This window comes from Elgaria multicarinata, chromosome 3 (genome assembly GCF_023053635.1).
Source record: "Elgaria multicarinata webbii isolate HBS135686 ecotype San Diego chromosome 3, rElgMul1.1.pri, whole genome shotgun sequence".
In the NCBI taxonomy this organism is placed as follows: Eukaryota; Metazoa; Chordata; class Lepidosauria; order Squamata; family Anguidae; genus Elgaria; species Elgaria multicarinata.
The window spans coordinates 158,861,617-158,880,423 of NC_086173.1; the positions used below are offsets into that span (position 1 = coordinate 158,861,617).

The 18,807-nt window shown below is 46.3% G+C and overlaps 2 protein-coding genes across 2 annotated transcripts in view; both read left to right on the forward strand.

Moving 5' to 3' along the window:
• LOC134396163 (uncharacterized) overlaps positions 1 to 18,807 on the forward strand; it is a 125,591-nt gene that overhangs the window by 77,855 nt on the left and 28,929 nt on the right. The gene's annotated exons all lie outside the window — the stretch shown is intronic.
• On the forward strand, positions 5,383 to 15,850 carry LOC134396173 (zinc finger protein 436-like). Its single transcript, XM_063122574.1, has 3 exons — positions 5,383 to 6,290; positions 10,120 to 10,243; positions 14,516 to 15,850. Exons 1-3 carry the CDS (start codon positions 5,550 to 5,552, stop codon positions 15,652 to 15,654), a joined length of 2,004 nt encoding a protein of 667 aa, XP_062978644.1. The 5' UTR covers positions 5,383 to 5,549; the 3' UTR covers positions 15,655 to 15,850.

Below are 18,807 nucleotides of genomic sequence, written 5' to 3' on the forward strand. Positions count from 1 at the left end.
GTGGCCAACCAGCTGTCGACCAGGAACCAACAAAGCAGGACACAGTGCAGCAGCACCTTCCCACCCATGGTCCACAGCAACTAGTGTATACAGTAGCCCTTGATAGCCTCCTCCTCCAGGAATTTATCTGGCCCTCTTTCAAAGCCAGCCAAATTGGTGGTCATAACTCCATGTTGTGGTCGTGAATTCTAGAAGAGAGTCATCGTTGCCAGCAGCAGCTGAGGGGGTGATAGAGCAGCTTAGCAAAAAAAATCGTGCACACTGTGATACAAGTGTGAAATTTGGTATGGTGCCATTTATGACCATGTAAATTAAAATGAGATATAAGGGCATCTTGGGAAATCATCGTAACAGCCGCCATCTTGGAAAATGGCAGCCAAAATTCAGTTTCCGCACAATAACTCTATTATTTGTAATCTGACAGAAAAAACGCCTCAATACAAAATTAAAGAGCATAAACAATGTTAAGAGTCATTAACAATCTTTTCATAGGAGCAACTCGTCGAGATGTAAAGGTTTTATTCCTACCCATTTGTCTGAGAAGTCAACAAGATGCACTATCTCACCCTCATTCCAATCTTGCACGTTGTGTTGCAAGCCTGAAACTTTCAGAGGTCACATTTTACACATTTTTCAACATTATCAAAGTAAAGGAAAACCAATCCTCCACAGATGCAAACACGTGGAATTTCGCATTGGTGGATTATCAGGACAATGGCTTAAGGGGATTTTTTAAAAAAATCCTAAAAAAAAAAAATCAAGGGATGAACCGATCTGATTCAAGCTTGGCATACCCAAAGCCCTACTTAAAAGCTCTCAGGGTCCCAAGTTTCATCTGTTTATCTTTAAAAAATAAGGGAGCTATGGGCAAGGAGGGGGGTAGGGTTGGAGCAGCAAAAGTATGTTACACGGCTCAGCTCCTTGGTTTGAAAGGCGTGGAGGAGGAGAGCCGCCCCACCCTCCCCTTTCATCAGCAAGCTCTCCCTTACAGCACACGCCCCCAGCAAAGGAAAAAGCAGGAGGGCAGCACTACACGGAGGCTTCAGGGTGCATTAAATTCACTTGGGGAAAATAATCCAGTCTTTCCCCATTCTAGGAAAAGACAGAAGAGGCAGGGTATCTGCAGGACAGGCATGATGTCATGTGAGTACCATGCTGCAAAACCACACACCAGGCCTGCAGGTGCCCTGCCCTCTTTTAAATCTGGGCACTTTAGTATAGCTCTTGCAGCTTTAACTGCTGTGATGAAGAGGGGAATTTCACCAGGTTCTCCATATATACAAATGACACCTGCTGAAATCCCCTTTTCTAGGCAACTGTTAAAGATACAGGAGCCCTGTCCTCCTTTTCATAGGGTCACCCTAGGCAACACTGTTCTTTCTGCAGTGGCTGTAAGGGCTGCGGGGAGGGATCATATTCCTCCTTTCATGGTCAACAGCAATATCTATTACCGTATTTCTTTGATTGTAAGAAGCCATCGATTATAAGACTCACACTAATTTAAGTACCACCAACAGAAAAAAACAACACCCAAGACACACCCGCGATTCTAAGACGCACCCCATTTTTAGAGATGTTTATATGGGGGGAAAAGTGCGTCTTAGAATCGAAGAGATAGGGTGACCATATGAAAAGGAGGACAGGGCACCTGTATCTTTAACAGTAATGTAGAAAAGGGAATTTCAGCAGGTGTGAATTGAAGAGGGTGAAATTCGCTCTTCAGCACAACAGTTAAAGCTACACTAGCTATAGTAGAGTGGCCAGATACAAAAGAGGGCAGGGCTTCTGCAGCTTTAACTGTTGTGATGAAGAGGGAATTTCACCCTCTTCAATTGACACCTGCTGAAATTCCCTTTTCTACATTACTGTTAAAGATACAGGAGCCCTGTCCTCCTTTTCATAGGGTCACTCTAAGATAGGGTACCTTTTCTATGCAACATTATTATTATTATTATTATTATTATTATTATTATTATTATTATTATTATTATTATTATTATTATTTCTTGCCCACCTCTCCATTTTTTCGAGGCGGGGAGCAACAATAAATGTTAAAATACAGGAGCCCTGTCCTCCTTTTCATATGCTCACATTCATTGCCTTTCTCATATCTGTGCAAGCATGCGCGGATGCTTTTATAGGTTAAACTAGCCAAGATGCCCTTTCCTAGAGAGGACGTGGGTTGAAATTGAGAGAGGGAGGAAGCTAGAAGTGTGGGTGTGCAGGCAAAGCCTTCCCTGTCTCTATGGTGCAAAGCTGAATGGAGGGAAGTGGGGGCGGGGGCGGGGGGACACCTCCTTCCTGAGATGTCTTCTGGCGGGTTGTCTCTTTTGGATGCTCCTCTAAGTTGCTCACCTGAATGCTGATGATAAGAGGCACCGTTGGCTCGATTGCAAGGCTGGTGAATTGCTGCTCCAGCGCACCTTTGCAATTCCCTCCCAGCCATGCTTCTGGATGCTGCACGCAGCTGTGAGTGGGTGCTTTGGGGCTTACTAGCAGAGCTGACTCCGAATCCTTGGGGGTAGTAGGAGGGGGCAGGTATGCATTGGAGGAGGGCATTTGGGCACCAAGGAGGGAAAGAATCCTTTAGGGCAAGAAAGAAAGCGGTGTGGGGGGGGAAGCAGCAAAGAGAGCTTCAGCTATTGGGCGATATAAAAATGTAATAAATAAATAAATTGTGGGCTGGAGAAAGGCTGGCGTGAAAAACGAAGGAAAGGGGTTCCGACCCTATGAAATCAGCCTCTCTGCATTCAGTCAGGCTTACTCCTGGGGATGGCAGCCTTAAGGCGAGCCGGTGCCCCTTCCCCATACTCTAAAAGTATGCCCTCGATGAAGGGCGCTTAGTTAGGGTGACCCAATGAAAAGGAGGACGGGGCTCCTGTATCTTTAACAGTTGTACTGAAAAGGGAATTTCAGCAAGTGTCATTTGTATGTATGGAGAACCTGGTGAAATTCCCTCTTCGAAAGCTGCAGGTGCCCTGCCCACTTTTAAATCTGGTCACTCTAGTCTAGCTCCTGCAGCTTTACCTGTTGTGATGAAGACGGAATTTCATCATGTTCTCCATATATACAAATGACACCTGCTGAAATTCCCTTTTCTATGCAACTGTTAAAGATACAGGAGCCCTGTCCTCCTTTTCATATGGTCACCTTACACAACATGGGACATAGCCATTAATGATAAACTGACATGCAATATTAAGTGGAGAAAAGGCGTAACTAAAATAAATGAGTTCGAAGGAATCTGGAAACAGTTCCTAGTGTTCGTGTTTACTAAGGGAAGTGGGAAACCACCAGCAGAAGAAATGATTAGATTTTGGACTCAAGAATGATCCCGAGGTGGGGGGTGCACTTTTATGTTAAGAATGAAGATGTTGTAGTGTGATAAGGCATATGTAATAGTTTTTGATATTTGTACTCAACAATTATTCAATATGTATGCAGCAGATATTTGATGTATTTTTTTTCTTATTGTGTTTGTTTCAGTTATATTTTGGAAATGTTTATCTATGTTTATATAGTGTTGAAAATGAATAAAAATTATTATAAAAAAAAAAAAAGATACAGGAGCCCTGTCCTCCTTTTCATAGGGTCACCCTAGCTTAGTTTGATTTGCAGCTTTTCAGGACCTCTGATAGTAGCTTTCTTCGACCTGACACCCTCCCGATGTGTTGGACTACAACCCCCATCATTCCCAGCCAGCCGGCTGGGAATGATGGGGGTTGTAGTCCAACACATCGGGAGGGTTCCGGGTTGGAAAAGGCTGTCTCACTGCCCACTCCTTTTTCTGTATACGCGGAGCTAAGTCCTGCTTCCAGTAGATAACCCCCAAGTCTGTGCACACGATGATAGCTGCAGTGGGATCTACAGCCCAGAGAAAATGGCCGGCTGACCCACTTCAAGAGGCGTTTCCCATTTGCCTTTGGCAGGCTTTGCTGTCGCTGTGTGGCTTCCATTTTGGCACTCAAACTACAGCATCTCAAGAGCTCTGAAAATACAGCATCTCTTATTCAGAAAGTTCAGGTATTCTCTGCAGATGTTTGGGATCTGTGGTGCAGTGCGGTGTCGTGACTAGAGAGTTGATCTGGGAGCCGGGAGATCCGGGTTCTAGTCCTCACTCGGCCATGGAAACCCATTTCTCTGTCATTGGAGGTCCTGGCACTGCATTTGAAGTCTCCATACCCTGGGAGTTGAGATGGCCACTTCCTACCTCCCTTCGCTCCCCTACCCCAGCCACCCACCCCATTTTTTTTTCCTTTTTAAAGTTGCAAAAATTAAGACTGCAATCCGAAGGGCTCTAATTTGGAAATGCATTCCGTTGAACTCAATGGGATTTATTTACTGAGTAAGCAATCAAAAGAGTTGACTGCAGTTTTATGTAACGTTCTGCTTCGGTGTTCAGTAACAAGAGAAGCAAATCCCAATCCCTGTTGTCGGAGGGGGAGTTGTCTCCACTTCAAACAACCAATAAACAGTAGGAGGAGGTACAAAGAAGGTCTGGGGGGTGGGGATAAGAACACGTGTGAGTGAACCTCAACGGATCTCCGCAACGCGCTACAGCAGAGGTGTACGTTTACAAGTTTTCATATGCTATATAAGCACTATATAAGCGAAATGAGATAATTCGAGGGTAAACCAGAACAAAAGTGTAGGTGGGATGAGGCTTCAAATCAGAATGCCCTTCAAATAGAGGACTGTCCTTGGGACACATGGCTACCCTAGGCCTCGAGCAACCATCCAAACATGATAGAATAGAATCATAGAATAATAGAGTTGGAAGGTGCCTCTTAAGGCCATCGAGTTCAACCCCCTGCTCAATACAGGAATCCACCTTAAAGCATCCCTGACAGATGGTTGTCCAGCTGCCTCTTGAAGGCCTCTAGGGTGGGAGAGCCCACGACCTCCATAGGTAATTGGTTCCATTGTCATGCTGCTCTAACAGACAGGACATTTTTCCTGATGTCCAGCCGGAATCTGGCTTCCTGCCACTTGAGCCCGTTATTCCGTGTCCTGCACTCTGGGAGGATCGAGAAGAGATCCTGGCCCTCCTCTGTGTGACAACCTCTTAAGTATTTGAAGAGTGCTCTCATGTCTCCCCTCAATCTTCTCTTCTCCAGGCTAAACATGTCCAGTTGTTTCAGTCTCTCTTCATAGGGCTTTGTTTTGGGGAATATTTTACCCATGGCCTGTATGACCGTCTGCTCCTATCAGTTTTGGTAAACATTGGCTACTTTTATCAAGAAAGATGATGAAGCGAAACTTTATTATCCATTTGCTCTTAAATTCTTCTATCTGTCTTCTCTCTCTCCCTCTTAGGGCGACCACCTTCCTTCTTGCAAGTTCTTATTAAATTTAATATTGGGGATGCGTCGGGACCCCTGGTGCTGTCAAACCAGTGAAAATTTTCTACAGGCCTCCCCACGCCCCATGGGATCACCCCATATGTGCGAGGCTACCCAGCAGCTGGGCGGTTCTCCAGCATTTCCGGGGCAAATACAGTCACTGAAGAGTGAGAGGTCCATAAAGTCATCTCCTCCCTGAGAGACAAAATGGCGGCCGATCAGGTGGCCAAAGGGACTCTCCACTTCTTGGCTGGGCTGGAGCCGAGAGTTAAAATGGACAAACAGAGCCTGGCAGGACTGGAACCCGGGATGGTATCCCAGACAGAAGTTCGCCTCTCTTGTGATTTCAAAGCCAACCAGCGCTTTCTGAATTGGGAGGCGCCTCTGCAGCTTAAGGAGGAACCAGGCGATGAGAGGCGTCGGCTGTATTCAGACTCTCAGGAGCAGCTCATTCACCCAGGATGGGGAAACCCAGACGCCCCAGAGCGTAATGCTAAGCTTTTCCTGGCCTCCTTGAAAGGAGCAGCTAACACCAGCCAGTGGCCCCAGGCTGTGCAGAGCTGTACTTTACCACAGGAATATGGAAAGTTGGAGGCCAGGAATGGAGAAAGCAATTGGAAAATGGGAGAAGAAGTGTTCCTGGGAGATGATTTTGCTGCCAAGGAGAGGCAGCGGAAACTCTTCAGGGAATTCGACTACCAGGAGGCTGGGGACCCCCACAAGGTTTGCAGCCACCTCTGGCATCTTTGCCACCAGTGGCTGAAGCCAGAGAGACACACCAAGGAGCAGATGCTGGAGCTGCTGATCCTGGAGCAGTTTCTGGCTGTCCTGCCCTCAGAGATGCAGAGCTGGGTCAAAGATGGCTGCCCGGAGAGCTGCAGCCATGCGGTGGCCTTGGCGGAGGATTTTCTGCTGAGGCGACAAGAGGCCGAAAAGCCAAAGCAGCAGGTGAGCGTGTGTTTCAGGGCCGGCCCTACCATTAGACAGAGTGAGGCAGTTGCCTCAGGCGGCAGTTGCTGGGAGGTGGCAGCAAGGGGTTGGAGAAGAGTAATGTATGTTACACAGCCTGCCCTGGGTCCACTAAGGTACCACACTGCTTTCAGGTGCAGTGGAGGATAATAGTGTTGAATAGGGTGACCCTATGAAAAGGAGGACCGGGCTCCTGTATCTTTAACAGTTGCATAGAAAAGGGAATTTCAGCAGGTGTCATTTGCATATATGGGGAACCTGGTGAAATTCCCTCTTCGTCACAACAGTTAAAGGTGCAGGAGCTATACTAGGGTGACCACATTTAAAAGAGGGCAGGGCACCTGCAGCTTTAACTGTGGTGATGAAGAGGGAATTTCACCAGGTTCCCCATATATACAAAGGACACCTGCTGAAATTCCCTTTTCAATACAACTGTTAAAGATACAGGAGCCCTGTCCTCCTTTTCACAGGGTCACCCTAGTGTTGAACTAAGATTTTGCTGCTAATCTGTTTGGCTTCTATACGTAAGATGGAGGAAGTCGCCATCTTATTCTTCACCTCATGCAGTAAAATGTCATGGGCCAGTTCTGGGATGTCTCAACAGAAAATCCCAAATAGTACCTGGGCGTTGTTATGGTCGCAACTCGATGTTGAGGAACTGAAGCCTATTTTATTATTACATTTATATCCCGCTTTTCCTTTTGCAAGGCACCCAAGGGTGGTTGTTGTGGGGATAAACTGGAGAGGAGGAGGGTTACGTACGCTGCCTTGGGTTCCTTGGAGGAAAAAGATGGGATATAAATGCAATAAATAAAACAATAAACCCTCACAACAACAACCCTGTGAGAGAAGTGAGGCTGAACGTCAGTGACTGGGCCCAAAAGCCCCATCACGTCTAGTCAAATGTGCGGCTCTTCTGTCGCTGCTCCCACAAAACAGGAAGTAATTATAGGGTGACTATATGACCGGATTTGCCCGGATTTGTCCGGGACTTTTATGGCAAATCTGGGAGGGGGAGGGGAAATCCGGATTTTTTTTTCCAAAGAGCAGCTCTAATGGGAATTAACAAAAATGCTTTTCTAAATCATTTTTTAAGATAAAGACATGAAACTTGGCACAATGGTAGCTCTTAGGAAGGGCTTTAGTCATACCAAATTTGAAACAGATCCGTTCATCCATTGATTTTTTAGGTTTTTTTTAAAAAATTGAGGTTTTAAAATTATTTTTAAAATCGTCATTTTTAAAGTTAAAGAGATGAAACTTTGTACCATGATAGGATTTAGGTAAACCTTTAGCCACACCAAATTTGAAACAGATCTGTTCATCCATTGATTTTTTTGATTTTTTTTTAAAAAATGAGGTTTTAAAATTATTATTTTTAAAATCGTCATTTTTAAAGATAAAGAGATGAAACTTTGTACCATGATAGCTTTTAGGTAGAGCTTTAGCCATACCAAATTTGAAACAGATCTGGGGCCAGTAGCAAACCCTGTTAACAACAACAGCAGCTTGCAATGAGTGAAGATACAGTCAGAAAAGATATTTGAGGGAAGGAGAGAATGTAACACACAGAGTATAACAAAAGCTTCAAAGTACAGCAAAACCTACACAAGTAGGAGTGAGTGAAGTTAATTTCAGATACATTGAATCTCTCATTTGTTCTTTATTTCAGTGATTTTAACATTAAGATGTTATGTAGAACAGATTTGTCTTAAATGTGTGCTGTAAAATCAGACAAGTGACCAAGGCTATGTTCAGGTGGGCACGCCCCCTTGGTGCTGGACACGCCCCCTTGGAGCGACCATGTTGTCCTTATGGTCACCCTAAGTAATTAGCCCCATTCAGTCTGGGAGGAGAGAGCAGCAGCCAAACTTAATGAGGGTTTTTTTGCAGTGCAATAACAGCCAGAAGGGGCGGAAGACGCTCGAGAGGCAGACGAAGTCGTGTGAGTAATTCACGAGTGCCCAGTAACGAGCGTGGATGGATAAAACACTCGTTGGATGGAGCTCAAAGTCACCCTGTGAGCATCATGGCTGAGTGGAGACTAGAACCCAGATCTCCTGAGTCCCAGTCCAACACTCTAACCATTACACCACACTGGCTCTCAATTTGAATCTGTGGTGGGGCTAGCAATTCTGAGATGCCCTTTGGCCAAGGCTCATCGCTTATTTATTTATTTATTTATTTGTTATTTATTAATTACATTTCTATACCGCCCAGTAGCCGGAGCTCTCTGGGCGGTTCACAAAAATTAAAAACATTCAAAGTATAAAACAACAGTATAAAACAATACAATAGAAAAGCTCAACCAGATAAAAACAGCAGCAATGCAAAATTACGAATTTAAAACACCCAAGTTAAAATTTATTGATAGACTGTTAAAATGCTGGGAGAATAAAAAGGTCTTCACCTGGCGTCTAAAAGCATTTAATGTAGGTGCCAAGCGAACCTCCTTAGGGAGCTCATTCCACAGCCGGGGTGCCACAGCAGAGAAGGCCCTGCTCCTGCTTTTCAGTGCATACTTCAAGGGTTCACTAATGAGTGGTGAACCGTTACTTCGACAGGGGCCTATCAATTAGTCCGTCTTGCTAAGCCTGAGTATATGGGGCCCTGGGACTATTTCCAGGGGCCCTGGATCTCTTCCCCAGGGGCCTAAGTCTCCATCATTGCCAATGGAAGGGCTTTTTCAGCTAAATTGTCATGAGCCATTTTCAAGGGGCGTTGCAGCCGGGGGCGGGGGGGGGGGGGCTGCTACTAATGGTCCTCTGACTGATAGATGAGGCCAGATCCTGTAGTCCCAGGCAATTTGAGGCTGAACTGACCCAATGACCCATATTGGTGACGCTGTATAAATGGCTCTGTTCACACAACACGTTTCTCAACGGTAGTTTTAGAACTCTGGCTGTGGAATGAGCTCCCTAAGGAGGTTCGCTTGGCACCTACATTATATGCTTTTAGACTTTTTTATTCTCCCAGCATTTTAACAGTCTATAAATAAATTTTAACTTGGTGTTTTAAATTCGTAATTTTGCGTTGCTGCTGTTTTTATCTGGTTGAGCTTTTATATTGTATTTTATATTATGGTTTTATTTATTTATTTATTTCACTTATATACCGCTCCCATAGCCGGAGCTCTCTGGGCGGTTTACAGAAATTTATACTGTTGTTTTATACTTTGAATGTTTTTAATTTTTGTGAACCGCCTAGAGAGCTCTGGCTATTGGGCGGTAAAGAAATGTAATAAATAAATAAATAAATAAACTCCACGGTGGAGTTTTTGCACCACCATTGAGAAATGTGTTGTCTGGCAGGAGAACTCCGCACAACGGTGGAGTTTTTTTGGAAAACGCTCCATGCAGAATATCCACGTTGTGCAGAGGAGAGTTCCTGCACAATTGTTATATGGTGTGTTGTGTGGAGGGCTCCGTGAAGTTTTCTGTTGCGTTGAGTTAACGTTTCCCGCTGGCTACAGAGTTCCCTGGCAAGAGTGGCAAAATGAGTGAGTGCTGCTCTAGGAGAGCTGCCGGGATTGGGTTTTTTTTTTGCAGCAATGGTTGATGGGATACCATTGGGAGGACTGGGGGAGGAGAGAGGGTGGAGGAACTGTCAATCAAACGTCACGATGGATTTTACTCAACTCCACGGGAGCCCACAGTCACACAACAGTAGAGTTAGAACATGTGTGGGGCGCACCCCTTCGAAACTCAACTGTTGAGGGCAGTTTTCCCCCTGCGTAGAGAAACGTGTTGTCTGAACTGAGCCAACCTGTTGCTGCTGTCGTGAATAAGACGCTCCTTTGCCATTTCAGGTGCTGACGTTGTTCCAGGACGTGGCTTTGAGTTTCCCTCTGGCAACAGGAACTACGTTTGATGCCCGACAAAGGCCGCTGGGCGTGGAGGCTAAAGAGGAGAAGGAGGAGGTCCGCACACTGGGTGAGGAAGAACCCTTGTGCCATTACGCTTATTTATTTATTTCATTTTTATACCGCCCAATAGCCGAAGCTCTCTTAGATCTTAGCTCTCTTATTTTATTTATTTATTTATTTATTTAAAGAATTTTTATAGCACCGCTTCACCATTTCTAGCATCGAGGTGCTTTACAATAATATATAAAACAATTCCATGAAAAACCTCAACCCACTTTATTTATTTATTTATTTATTTATCATATTTATACCCCGCTCCTCAGCCAAAAAAGGCTCTCAGAGCGGCTTACACTTAGCAAAAAAGACAGTCCCTGCCCTCAGGCTTACAGTCTAATAAAGACATGACACACAAGGAAAAGGAGTTCAGGAGGGAGGGGGGGGAGGAGAGAGAGAGAGAAATTAAGTGGACTGGGAAAAGGGCTGATGGGATTGTCCTGCTCCCGAACTAGGGGAGTCCAACTGGAGCAGGCCCCGATGTTTCCTCGGCCTGCTCCTGTCCCCGCGGTCCTTCTTCTTCCCCACAGGACCAAGATGGCAGTTTGCCCTGTGGGGTTGGGGGAAGAGTCTAACAGGAATTAAGAAAATTCCATTAAAACCCTCACCCTCAACCCCAATTTAAACCACCCCCTCCCCAGACTCTTGTGAAAATAAAAACGCCTTACAAAGGCGTTTGAAGCAATTGAGAGTGGGAGCCTGTCTAACCTCCAGGGACACATTATTCCATAACTGGGGGCCAGCCACTGAAAAAGCCCTGGCCCCGGCACATTCCAATTTGTAACGGGGGACCATCAGGGCGCCCTGCTCCTGAGAGCAAGTCTGCCAATGGTGAGACACAGGAGAAAGGTGAGTGCTCAGGTATCCAGGGCCCAAGCAATGCAGGGCTTTATACATGGTCAACAAAACCTTGTAGCGCATCCTAGCAGCCACCGGCAGCCAATTTATTTATTTATTTTATTTATTTATTACATTTTTATACCGCCCAATAGCCGGAGCTCTCTGGGCGGTTCACAAAAATTAAAAACATTCAAAGTATAAAACAACAGTATAAAACCATAGTACAAAATACAATATAAAAGCTCAACCAGATAAAAACAGCAGCAATGCAAAATTACAAATTTAAAACACCAAGTTAAAATTTATTTATAGACTGTTAAAATGCTTTTATTCCCACCCCTGCAGCCCCCAAGATGGGGAGGATGAGGAGGAATTATTTTATTTTGTAGTGTAGTGGCTAAAGTGTTGGACTGGGAGTCGGGAGATCCGGGTTCTAGTCCCCCACTCGGCCATGGAAACCCACTGGGTGACTTTGGGCCAGTCACAGACTCTCAGCCCAGCCCACCTCACAGGGTTGTTGTTGTGAGGATAAAGTGGAGAGGAGGAGGAGGATTACATATGCCGTCTTGGGTTCCTTGGAGGAAAAAAGGTGGGATATAAATGCAATAAATTAAATTAAATAAATAAATTTAAATATTTTAATAAATAAGCAATGCGTAATTTTTTATTTAGAGCCTCGTGTGGCGCAGAGCGGTAAAGCAGCAGTTTCTGCAGCTGAAACTCTCCCTACGGCCTGAGTTCGATCCCGGCGGAAGCTGGTTTCAGGCAGCCGGCTTGGGTCGACTCAGCCTTCCATCCTCCCGAGGTCGGTAAAATGAGTACCCAGTTAGCTGGGGGAAAGGTAATCACGGCCGGGGAAGGCAACAGCAAACCACCCCGCTATAAGGCCTGCCAAGAAAATGTCAGCGAAAGCTGGCGTCCCTCCAAGAGTCAGTAATGACTCAGTGGTTGCATGAGAGGTTCCTTTCCCTTTCAATATTTTATTTAATAGGGTTTTTTTTAATTCCAAATTTCCACCATGTTTGATGCACAGCAAGGCCTGTCGGCGGACTGAATCCTCGCCCACCTTGCTGCTGATCATCTTTATGGAGTCACTGCTGGGCCCCAGTTTGCTCTAGGGAGCAAAGTAAGAATATAACCAAATTCAAAGACAAGATATGGGACCCACCCCGTGCACTGATCCTTTGCTGGTTTCCTGCCTTTTTGTGCAGTTTCTCCCCATTCTAAAATGCTGAAACGTCTCTCCTAAAGCTGAGTTGCTGACAGTAGGAACTTCCAGCTAAAATATGCCGTATTTTTAAAAATAGTTTCGATATTAATAAAATGGTGGCCACAATGTTGTGTGCTGTGTGTAGAGCAGGGCAACGATCTTGCAATAATAAAGTTGCGAGATCGTCGCCCTTCTACCCCCTCGTCTAGCCATGGCCTGAATTTGATTCTTGGACTGAAAGTGGTCCAATACCTAAACTGTAGGGAAAATGCTCCATCCCCCTGATCACGCACCTGTCTTGTCCTTCTCCTCACTCTACAACATTCTTTTTTGAGGTGGGGTGATCAGAACCGATCCAGTGTGGCGTAGTGGTTAGAGCGCTGGACTGGGACTCAGGAGACCCAGGTTCAATTCTCTCACTCAGCCATGGAGCTCGCTGGGGATTTTGGGCCAGTCATGGACTCTCAGCCTAACCTACCTCACAGGGTTGTTGTCATGAGGATAAAATGGAGGGGAGGAGGATTATTGTTGTGGTTTTCAAAACTTCTTGCCTTCTTAGGAGACAATTCCAAGATCCTTCTCGTCAGCAATACTACAAATGAGAAGGATCTTGGAATTGTTGTAGATCGCAAGCTGAATATGAGCCAACAGTGCGATATGGCTGCAAGAAAGGCAAATGCTATTTTGGGCTGCATTAATAGAAGTATAGCTTCCAAATCACGTGAGGTCCTGGTTCCTCTCACTACATCTTGTGGTAGTGAATTCCATAGTCTTAACTATACACTGTGTGAAGAAGTCCTTCCTTTTATTTGTCCTGAATCTCCCACCAGTCCGCTTCGCTCCCATAACAGTAGAACCCAATGGGGTCATCCCATGAAGCTGATGGGTGGGAGATTCAGGACAGATAAAAGGAAGGACTTCTTCACACAGCGCAGAGTTAAATTATGGAATTCACTACCACAAGATATAGTGATGGCCAACCATTTGGAAGGCTTTAAAAGGGGGTTGGATAAATTCCTGGAGAAGAAGGCTATCCATGGCTACTAGCCCTGATGGTTACATGCTAGCTCCAGTATCTGAGTCAGGAAGCCTGTGTGCGCCAGTTGCTGGGGAACATGGGTGGGAGGGTACTGTTGCACTGTCCTGCTTGTGAGTCCCTGGCCGACGGCTGGTTGGCCACTGTGTGAACAGAGTGCTGAGCTAGATGGACCCTTGGTCTGATCCAGCAGGGCTCTTCTTACATTCTTAAATGTGAAGAGAGCTTCTCTATAGATCAGGGGTTCAGGACCTGTACTGGTTCATCTCTATTCAGCCCTGGTTAGGCCTCATCGAGAGTATTGCGTCCAGTTCTGGGCTCCACAATTCAAGAAGGTGAAGCTGGAGCGTGTTCAGAGGAGGGCAACCAGGATGATCAGGGGTCTGGAAACAAAGCCCTATGAAGAGAGACTGAAACAACTGGGCATGTTTAGCCTGGAGAAGAGAAGATGGAGGGGAGACATGATAGCACTCTTCAAATACTTAAAAGAGGAGGGCCAGGGTCTCTTCTCGATCCTCCCAGAGTGCAGGACATGGAATAACGGGCTCAAGTTAAAGGAAGCCAGATTCCAGCTGGACATCAGGAAAAACTTCCTGACTGTTAGAGCAGTACGACAATGGAAACAGTTACCTAGGGAGGTTGTGGTCTCTCCCACACTAGAGGCCTTCAAGAGGCAGCTGGACAAGCATCTGTCAGGGATACTTTAGGGTGGATTCCTGCATTGAGCAGGGGGTTGGACTCCATGGCCTTTTAGGCCCCTTCCAACTCTACTATTCTATGATTCTATGACAATAACGATGCTTGCTAAGTAATCCACAAAGCTTTATTCAAGCAATAAACATCTCTTCTTACAGGAAGAGAATTTAATCTCTAGGAACTTTCTCCTAGGCAAAACTATGCAAACTAAGTGAGACAATTGCCTTTTCAAGAAGAATGGCCTCAACCTAGGTCAGCTGGGGGTGATGGCGTTTGTAATCCAGTGCACCTGGAGGGCATGAGGGTCAATTTTGGGCGCGGGGTGGGATGCGGGTAGCTCGCCTTGCCTAGGGCGCAAAATAGTCTGGCGCCGGCCCTGAATGTACGCTGCCTTGCGTTCCTTGCAAGAAAGAAGGCAGGATATAACTATAATAAATAAGTAAACTCTACGCAGAAATCGAAATGTAACAGCATCTCATGGGAGCTTTAAATATTTGTTCCAGCAGGTGACGGGTGGGTGAATGAGAACCAAGGGAGGAATCTTCTACTGGAAAATCCTGATCAATTGGAGCCTCCGAGCCAAGAAAGTCAGGCTGGATTGGAGAGGAGCAGGGAAAGCCGTCCAGAAGGGTGCGCGGCCCCTTCCTTTCCTCAAGCGACAGGGAAGGAGGGTCGAGAAAACGCTGCGGCCCAGCAGAGACTCCCGAAAGATGACAAGCGCCACAAGTGCCCCGTGTGCGGGCGAGGATTCAGTCGGCCCACGGGCCTCACCGCGCACCAGCGAATCCACACAGGTGAGAAGCCCTACAAGTGCTTGGAGTGTGGGAAAAGCTTCAGCCTGAAGTCGACCCTCGTGGCCCATGCGAGGACCCACACGGGCGAGAAGCCGTACACCTGCACGCACTGTGGGAAAAGCTTCACCGTGAGCTCGGACCTCACTAGACACTACAGGACCCACACGGGAGAGAAGCCGTACAAATGTTCAGAATGTGGGAAATGCTTCCGGCAGAACTCCTCGTTCACCAGTCACCTGAGAATCCACACGGGGGAGAGGCCGTTCGAATGCTCCCACTGTGGGAAAAGCTTCACCATGTGCTCAGATCTCACCAAACACTACAGAACCCACACAGGAGAAAAGCCGTATAAATGCTCGGACTGTGGAAGACGGTTCCGCCAACACTCCTCTTTTGCCAATCACCTGAAAAGCCACCGAGGAGAGCTGCCGTTCAAATGTTCGTACTGCGGGAAATCTTTCAGCGTGAGCACGTTCCTGATTCGACATGAGAGAATCCACACAGGAGAAAAGCCATATCAGTGCTCGGATTGCGGGAGAAGCTTTGGACACAATTCACAACTCATTTCGCACAGGAGGGTCCACACCGGGGAGAAGCCGTATAAGTGTCTTGAATGCGGGAAGACGTTCACTGCCAGCTCTCTCCTTAGAGGACATCAGAGAATTCACACGGGAGAAAAACCATACAGCTGCTCAGAGTGCGGGAAGACATTCAGTCTGAGGTCGAACTTTCGTAGGCATCAGAGGACTCATACGGGAGAAAAGCCGTATAAATGCGTGGCCTGTGGGAAATGCTTCATTGCCAGTTCAGACCTTCTTGCACACGAGAGAACACATGGGGGAAAGTAACTGTAGATATGCATGGAGTGCGTGGTTATTATTGTTATTTATCTATTCAATCATCAGAGAATGCAAGCAGCAAAAAATGGCAGAAATAAGCCAGATCTGATGGGCTTCTGTGCAGAGAATTTGGTGTTCTGTTGAGTTCTTTCCTTTATCGGAAAGGAACTGAAAAATTGGCTATTCAATTAGGGCTTAGAAATAATAGAAACACCCTATTTCTTCGATTCTAAGATGCACTTTTCCCCCCATATAAACATCTCTAAAAATGGGGTGCGTCTTAGAATCGCGGGTGTGTCTTAGGTCTTTTTTTTCTGTTGGTGGTACTGAAATTAGTGTGCGTCTTACAATCGATGGCGTCTTACAATCGAAGAAATACGGTAATAAGAAAGCACACAGCTAATAACAGGATCGTAAAAGCACGTTGCTAGTGGCAGCTTCATAGGACTGGATACTGGTAGCATGACAATCAGTCATTTATGTTAAAGCTGCCTTTCCTTGATTTCCTCACACACTTTCTGTTTAGTTTGCTCCATGAAGGGCTTATGTGATGAAGAGGTTTGCATCTGGCTAAGACGTTGGATGAGAGAGTTCGTCTGGGGCAACTGTGTCCTTGGCTTTAGGCAAGCTCATTCCGTTTCAGCAAAGGGTGCTAGGTGAATAACTGAACTCTCACTTAAATGCTGCATTTGGATGTCACAGTAAAGGACGGTTTATCACAGGGGTGCAGAACCTCAAATTTGGCCATCCTGTAGGGTGACCCTATGAAAAGGAGGACAGGGCTTCTGTATCTTTAACAGTGGCATAGAAAAGGGAATTTCTGCAGGTATCTTTTGTATGCATGCAGCACCTGGTGAAATTCCCTCTTCATCACAACAGTTAAAGCTGCAGGAGCTATTCTAGAGTGACCAGATTTAAAAGAGAGCAGGGCACCTGCAGCTTTAACTGTTGTGATGAAAAAGGAATTTCACCAGGTGCTGCATGCCTACAAATGACACCTGCTGAAATTCCCTTTTCAATACAACTGTTAAAGATACAGGAGCCCTGTCCTCCTTTTCACAGGGTCACCCTACCTCCTAGGGTCCCAATCTGCAGAGCTGTCTCCAGGGTTTTGAAGGCCTCTGGGCAACAGCGATTTTTCTCCTGATTTTTTTTGTAGTGCACATACAATGCTACGGAGGAGAGAGGCACTCTGAAGTTCTGGGCGCTTGGGAAGTGGCTTCCTATTCTTCTTGAACAGACAATTGCCTTGCTTAGTTTGCATAGTTTTGCCTAGGGGGACGTTTCCAAGAGGTTAGACTCTATTCAAGTAGAAGAGAGGTTTGTTGCTTAATAAAAGCTTTGTGGATTACTTAGCAAGCCTCATCATTTGCCTCCCATCGAAAGCAGGAGTGTTCTGACAACTTGTCTGTTCAAGAAGAATAGGAAGCCACTTCCCAAACGCCCAAACGTAACTTCAGAGAGCCTGGTGCTTAGGCAGGTTCTGGAGTAATCGAGCTGACTTTCTCATGCCTTCCTTCCATCCTGTGCGTTTGAGCTTCCGGCGGACCCTAGCATCAGCTAGCTTGTCGGGACGCTCACCTCCAGAAGAAACCTCACTTCCCCCTGAGTGTGTAGGATTTGCCCTTGAGGAGATAAGCTCTGGAAAGGGCTGACTTCCAGCTAGGGAATCACCCGTGAGAGCTTCCTCCCACACTGGTACAGGCTGGCTGGTGTCTGGCGCTGCGTCTTCTAGTTCCGAATCTGATTCTGATTGATTACCTGAAACATCTCCCAAAACAGGGGCAGTAGGGTTAGACATGACATTATATGACCATCGAGGCCAACTCCTTGCTCAATGCAGAAATCCACCTTAAAGTATCCCTGACAGATGGCTGTCAACCTCCCTAGGTCAACCTCCTGAGCCCACAACCTCCCTAGGTCACTGGGAGGTTGTGGGACTGCATCCTGAGAAAAAACATACATAGGATCGGGCTACATGCAAGAAATCTGCAGGTGGGGCGGGGGCAACGCTGTGCAGCTTAGTTGACTTGCTTTTGCACAGGGATGCTTATTTATTTATGTATTTCATTTCTATACTGCCCAATAGCCAAAGCTTTCTGGGGGGTTCACAAAAATCAGAACCATCAGGTACAGCGTAAAATACAAAATATGGAAGCTTAAAACCACAATATAAAAGCGCAACCAGAATAAAACTGAGCAGCGATGCAGAGATTTAAAAAACAGATTTAAAACAGCCGAGCCAAAAGACTAAGAGCTCCATCAGATGAGTGTTTTATTGCATGCTTATTACTGGGCACTCACGGATTTTTGCAGGTCCTTCTCACGACGTCACCTATCTCCCGCATGCCTCCTGCCCCTTCAGGCCTTCTTCACGCGACAAAAAAACCACCCCAGTAAGTCTGACTTATTTTTAAAGACGGAAGCTGCCCCTATCTCCTGCTGTGTGCAGGAGAAGCAGCACAATCAATATGGCCACGTGCACGTTGTTTACTTCCTCTTTCAAAAGAGGAAGTAATGAGGGACAAACGCGTGGACAGAGAAGCAACGGTAAACAAACGCGATTTCCCCCCCATGTGACGACGCTCTAAGATGGTAAAATGCTAAAATAATGGGAAAATAAATAAGTCTTCACCTGGCGCCATAAGGAGTACAATGTAGGTGCCAGGCAAACCTCTCTAGGGAGCTCAATCCGCAGCTGGGGTGCCACAGCAGAAAAGGCCCTCTTCCTGGTAGCCACCTGCCTCATTTCCTTTGACAGGGGCTTACAGAGAAGGAACCCTGAAGATTATCTTTGGTCTGGGCAGATACATCTTAGGGTCTGGGGGAGTCCTGTTTCACCCCATGGCTGTTAAGCTGTAGGGTATGGCACAGGGTTCTATTCTATCCCCCATGCTGTTCAACATCTATATGAAGCTGTTGGGTGAGGTTATTAGGGGTTTGGGGGTTAGGTGTCATCAGTATGCTGATGATACTCAGCTCTACTTCAGTGGAGGCAGTGAAGGTGCTGGATCAGTGCCTGGAGGCTGTAATGGGCTGGATGAGGGCCAATAAACTGAGGCTGAATCCTGATAAAATGGAAGCTTTGTGGACTGGTGGTTCCTAAGTCCGAGAATTAGGTAAGCAACCTGTTCTGGATGGGGTTGCACTCCCTCCGAGGTG

Bases quoted from the DNA above. Each gene is read 5' to 3' on its own strand.
- LOC134396173 (XM_063122574.1), top strand. From the start codon at position 5,550: ATGGCGGCCGATCAGGTGGCCAAAGGGACTCTCCACTTCTTGGCTGGG. The intron at 6,291-10,119 runs GTGAGCGTGTGT...TTGCCATTTCAG, and splicing joins CCGAAAAGCCAAAGCAGCAG to GTGCTGACGTTGTTCCAGGA. The intron at 10,244-14,515 runs GTGAGGAAGAAC...TATTTGTTCCAG, and splicing joins GGAGGAGGTCCGCACACTGG to CAGGTGACGGGTGGGTGAAT.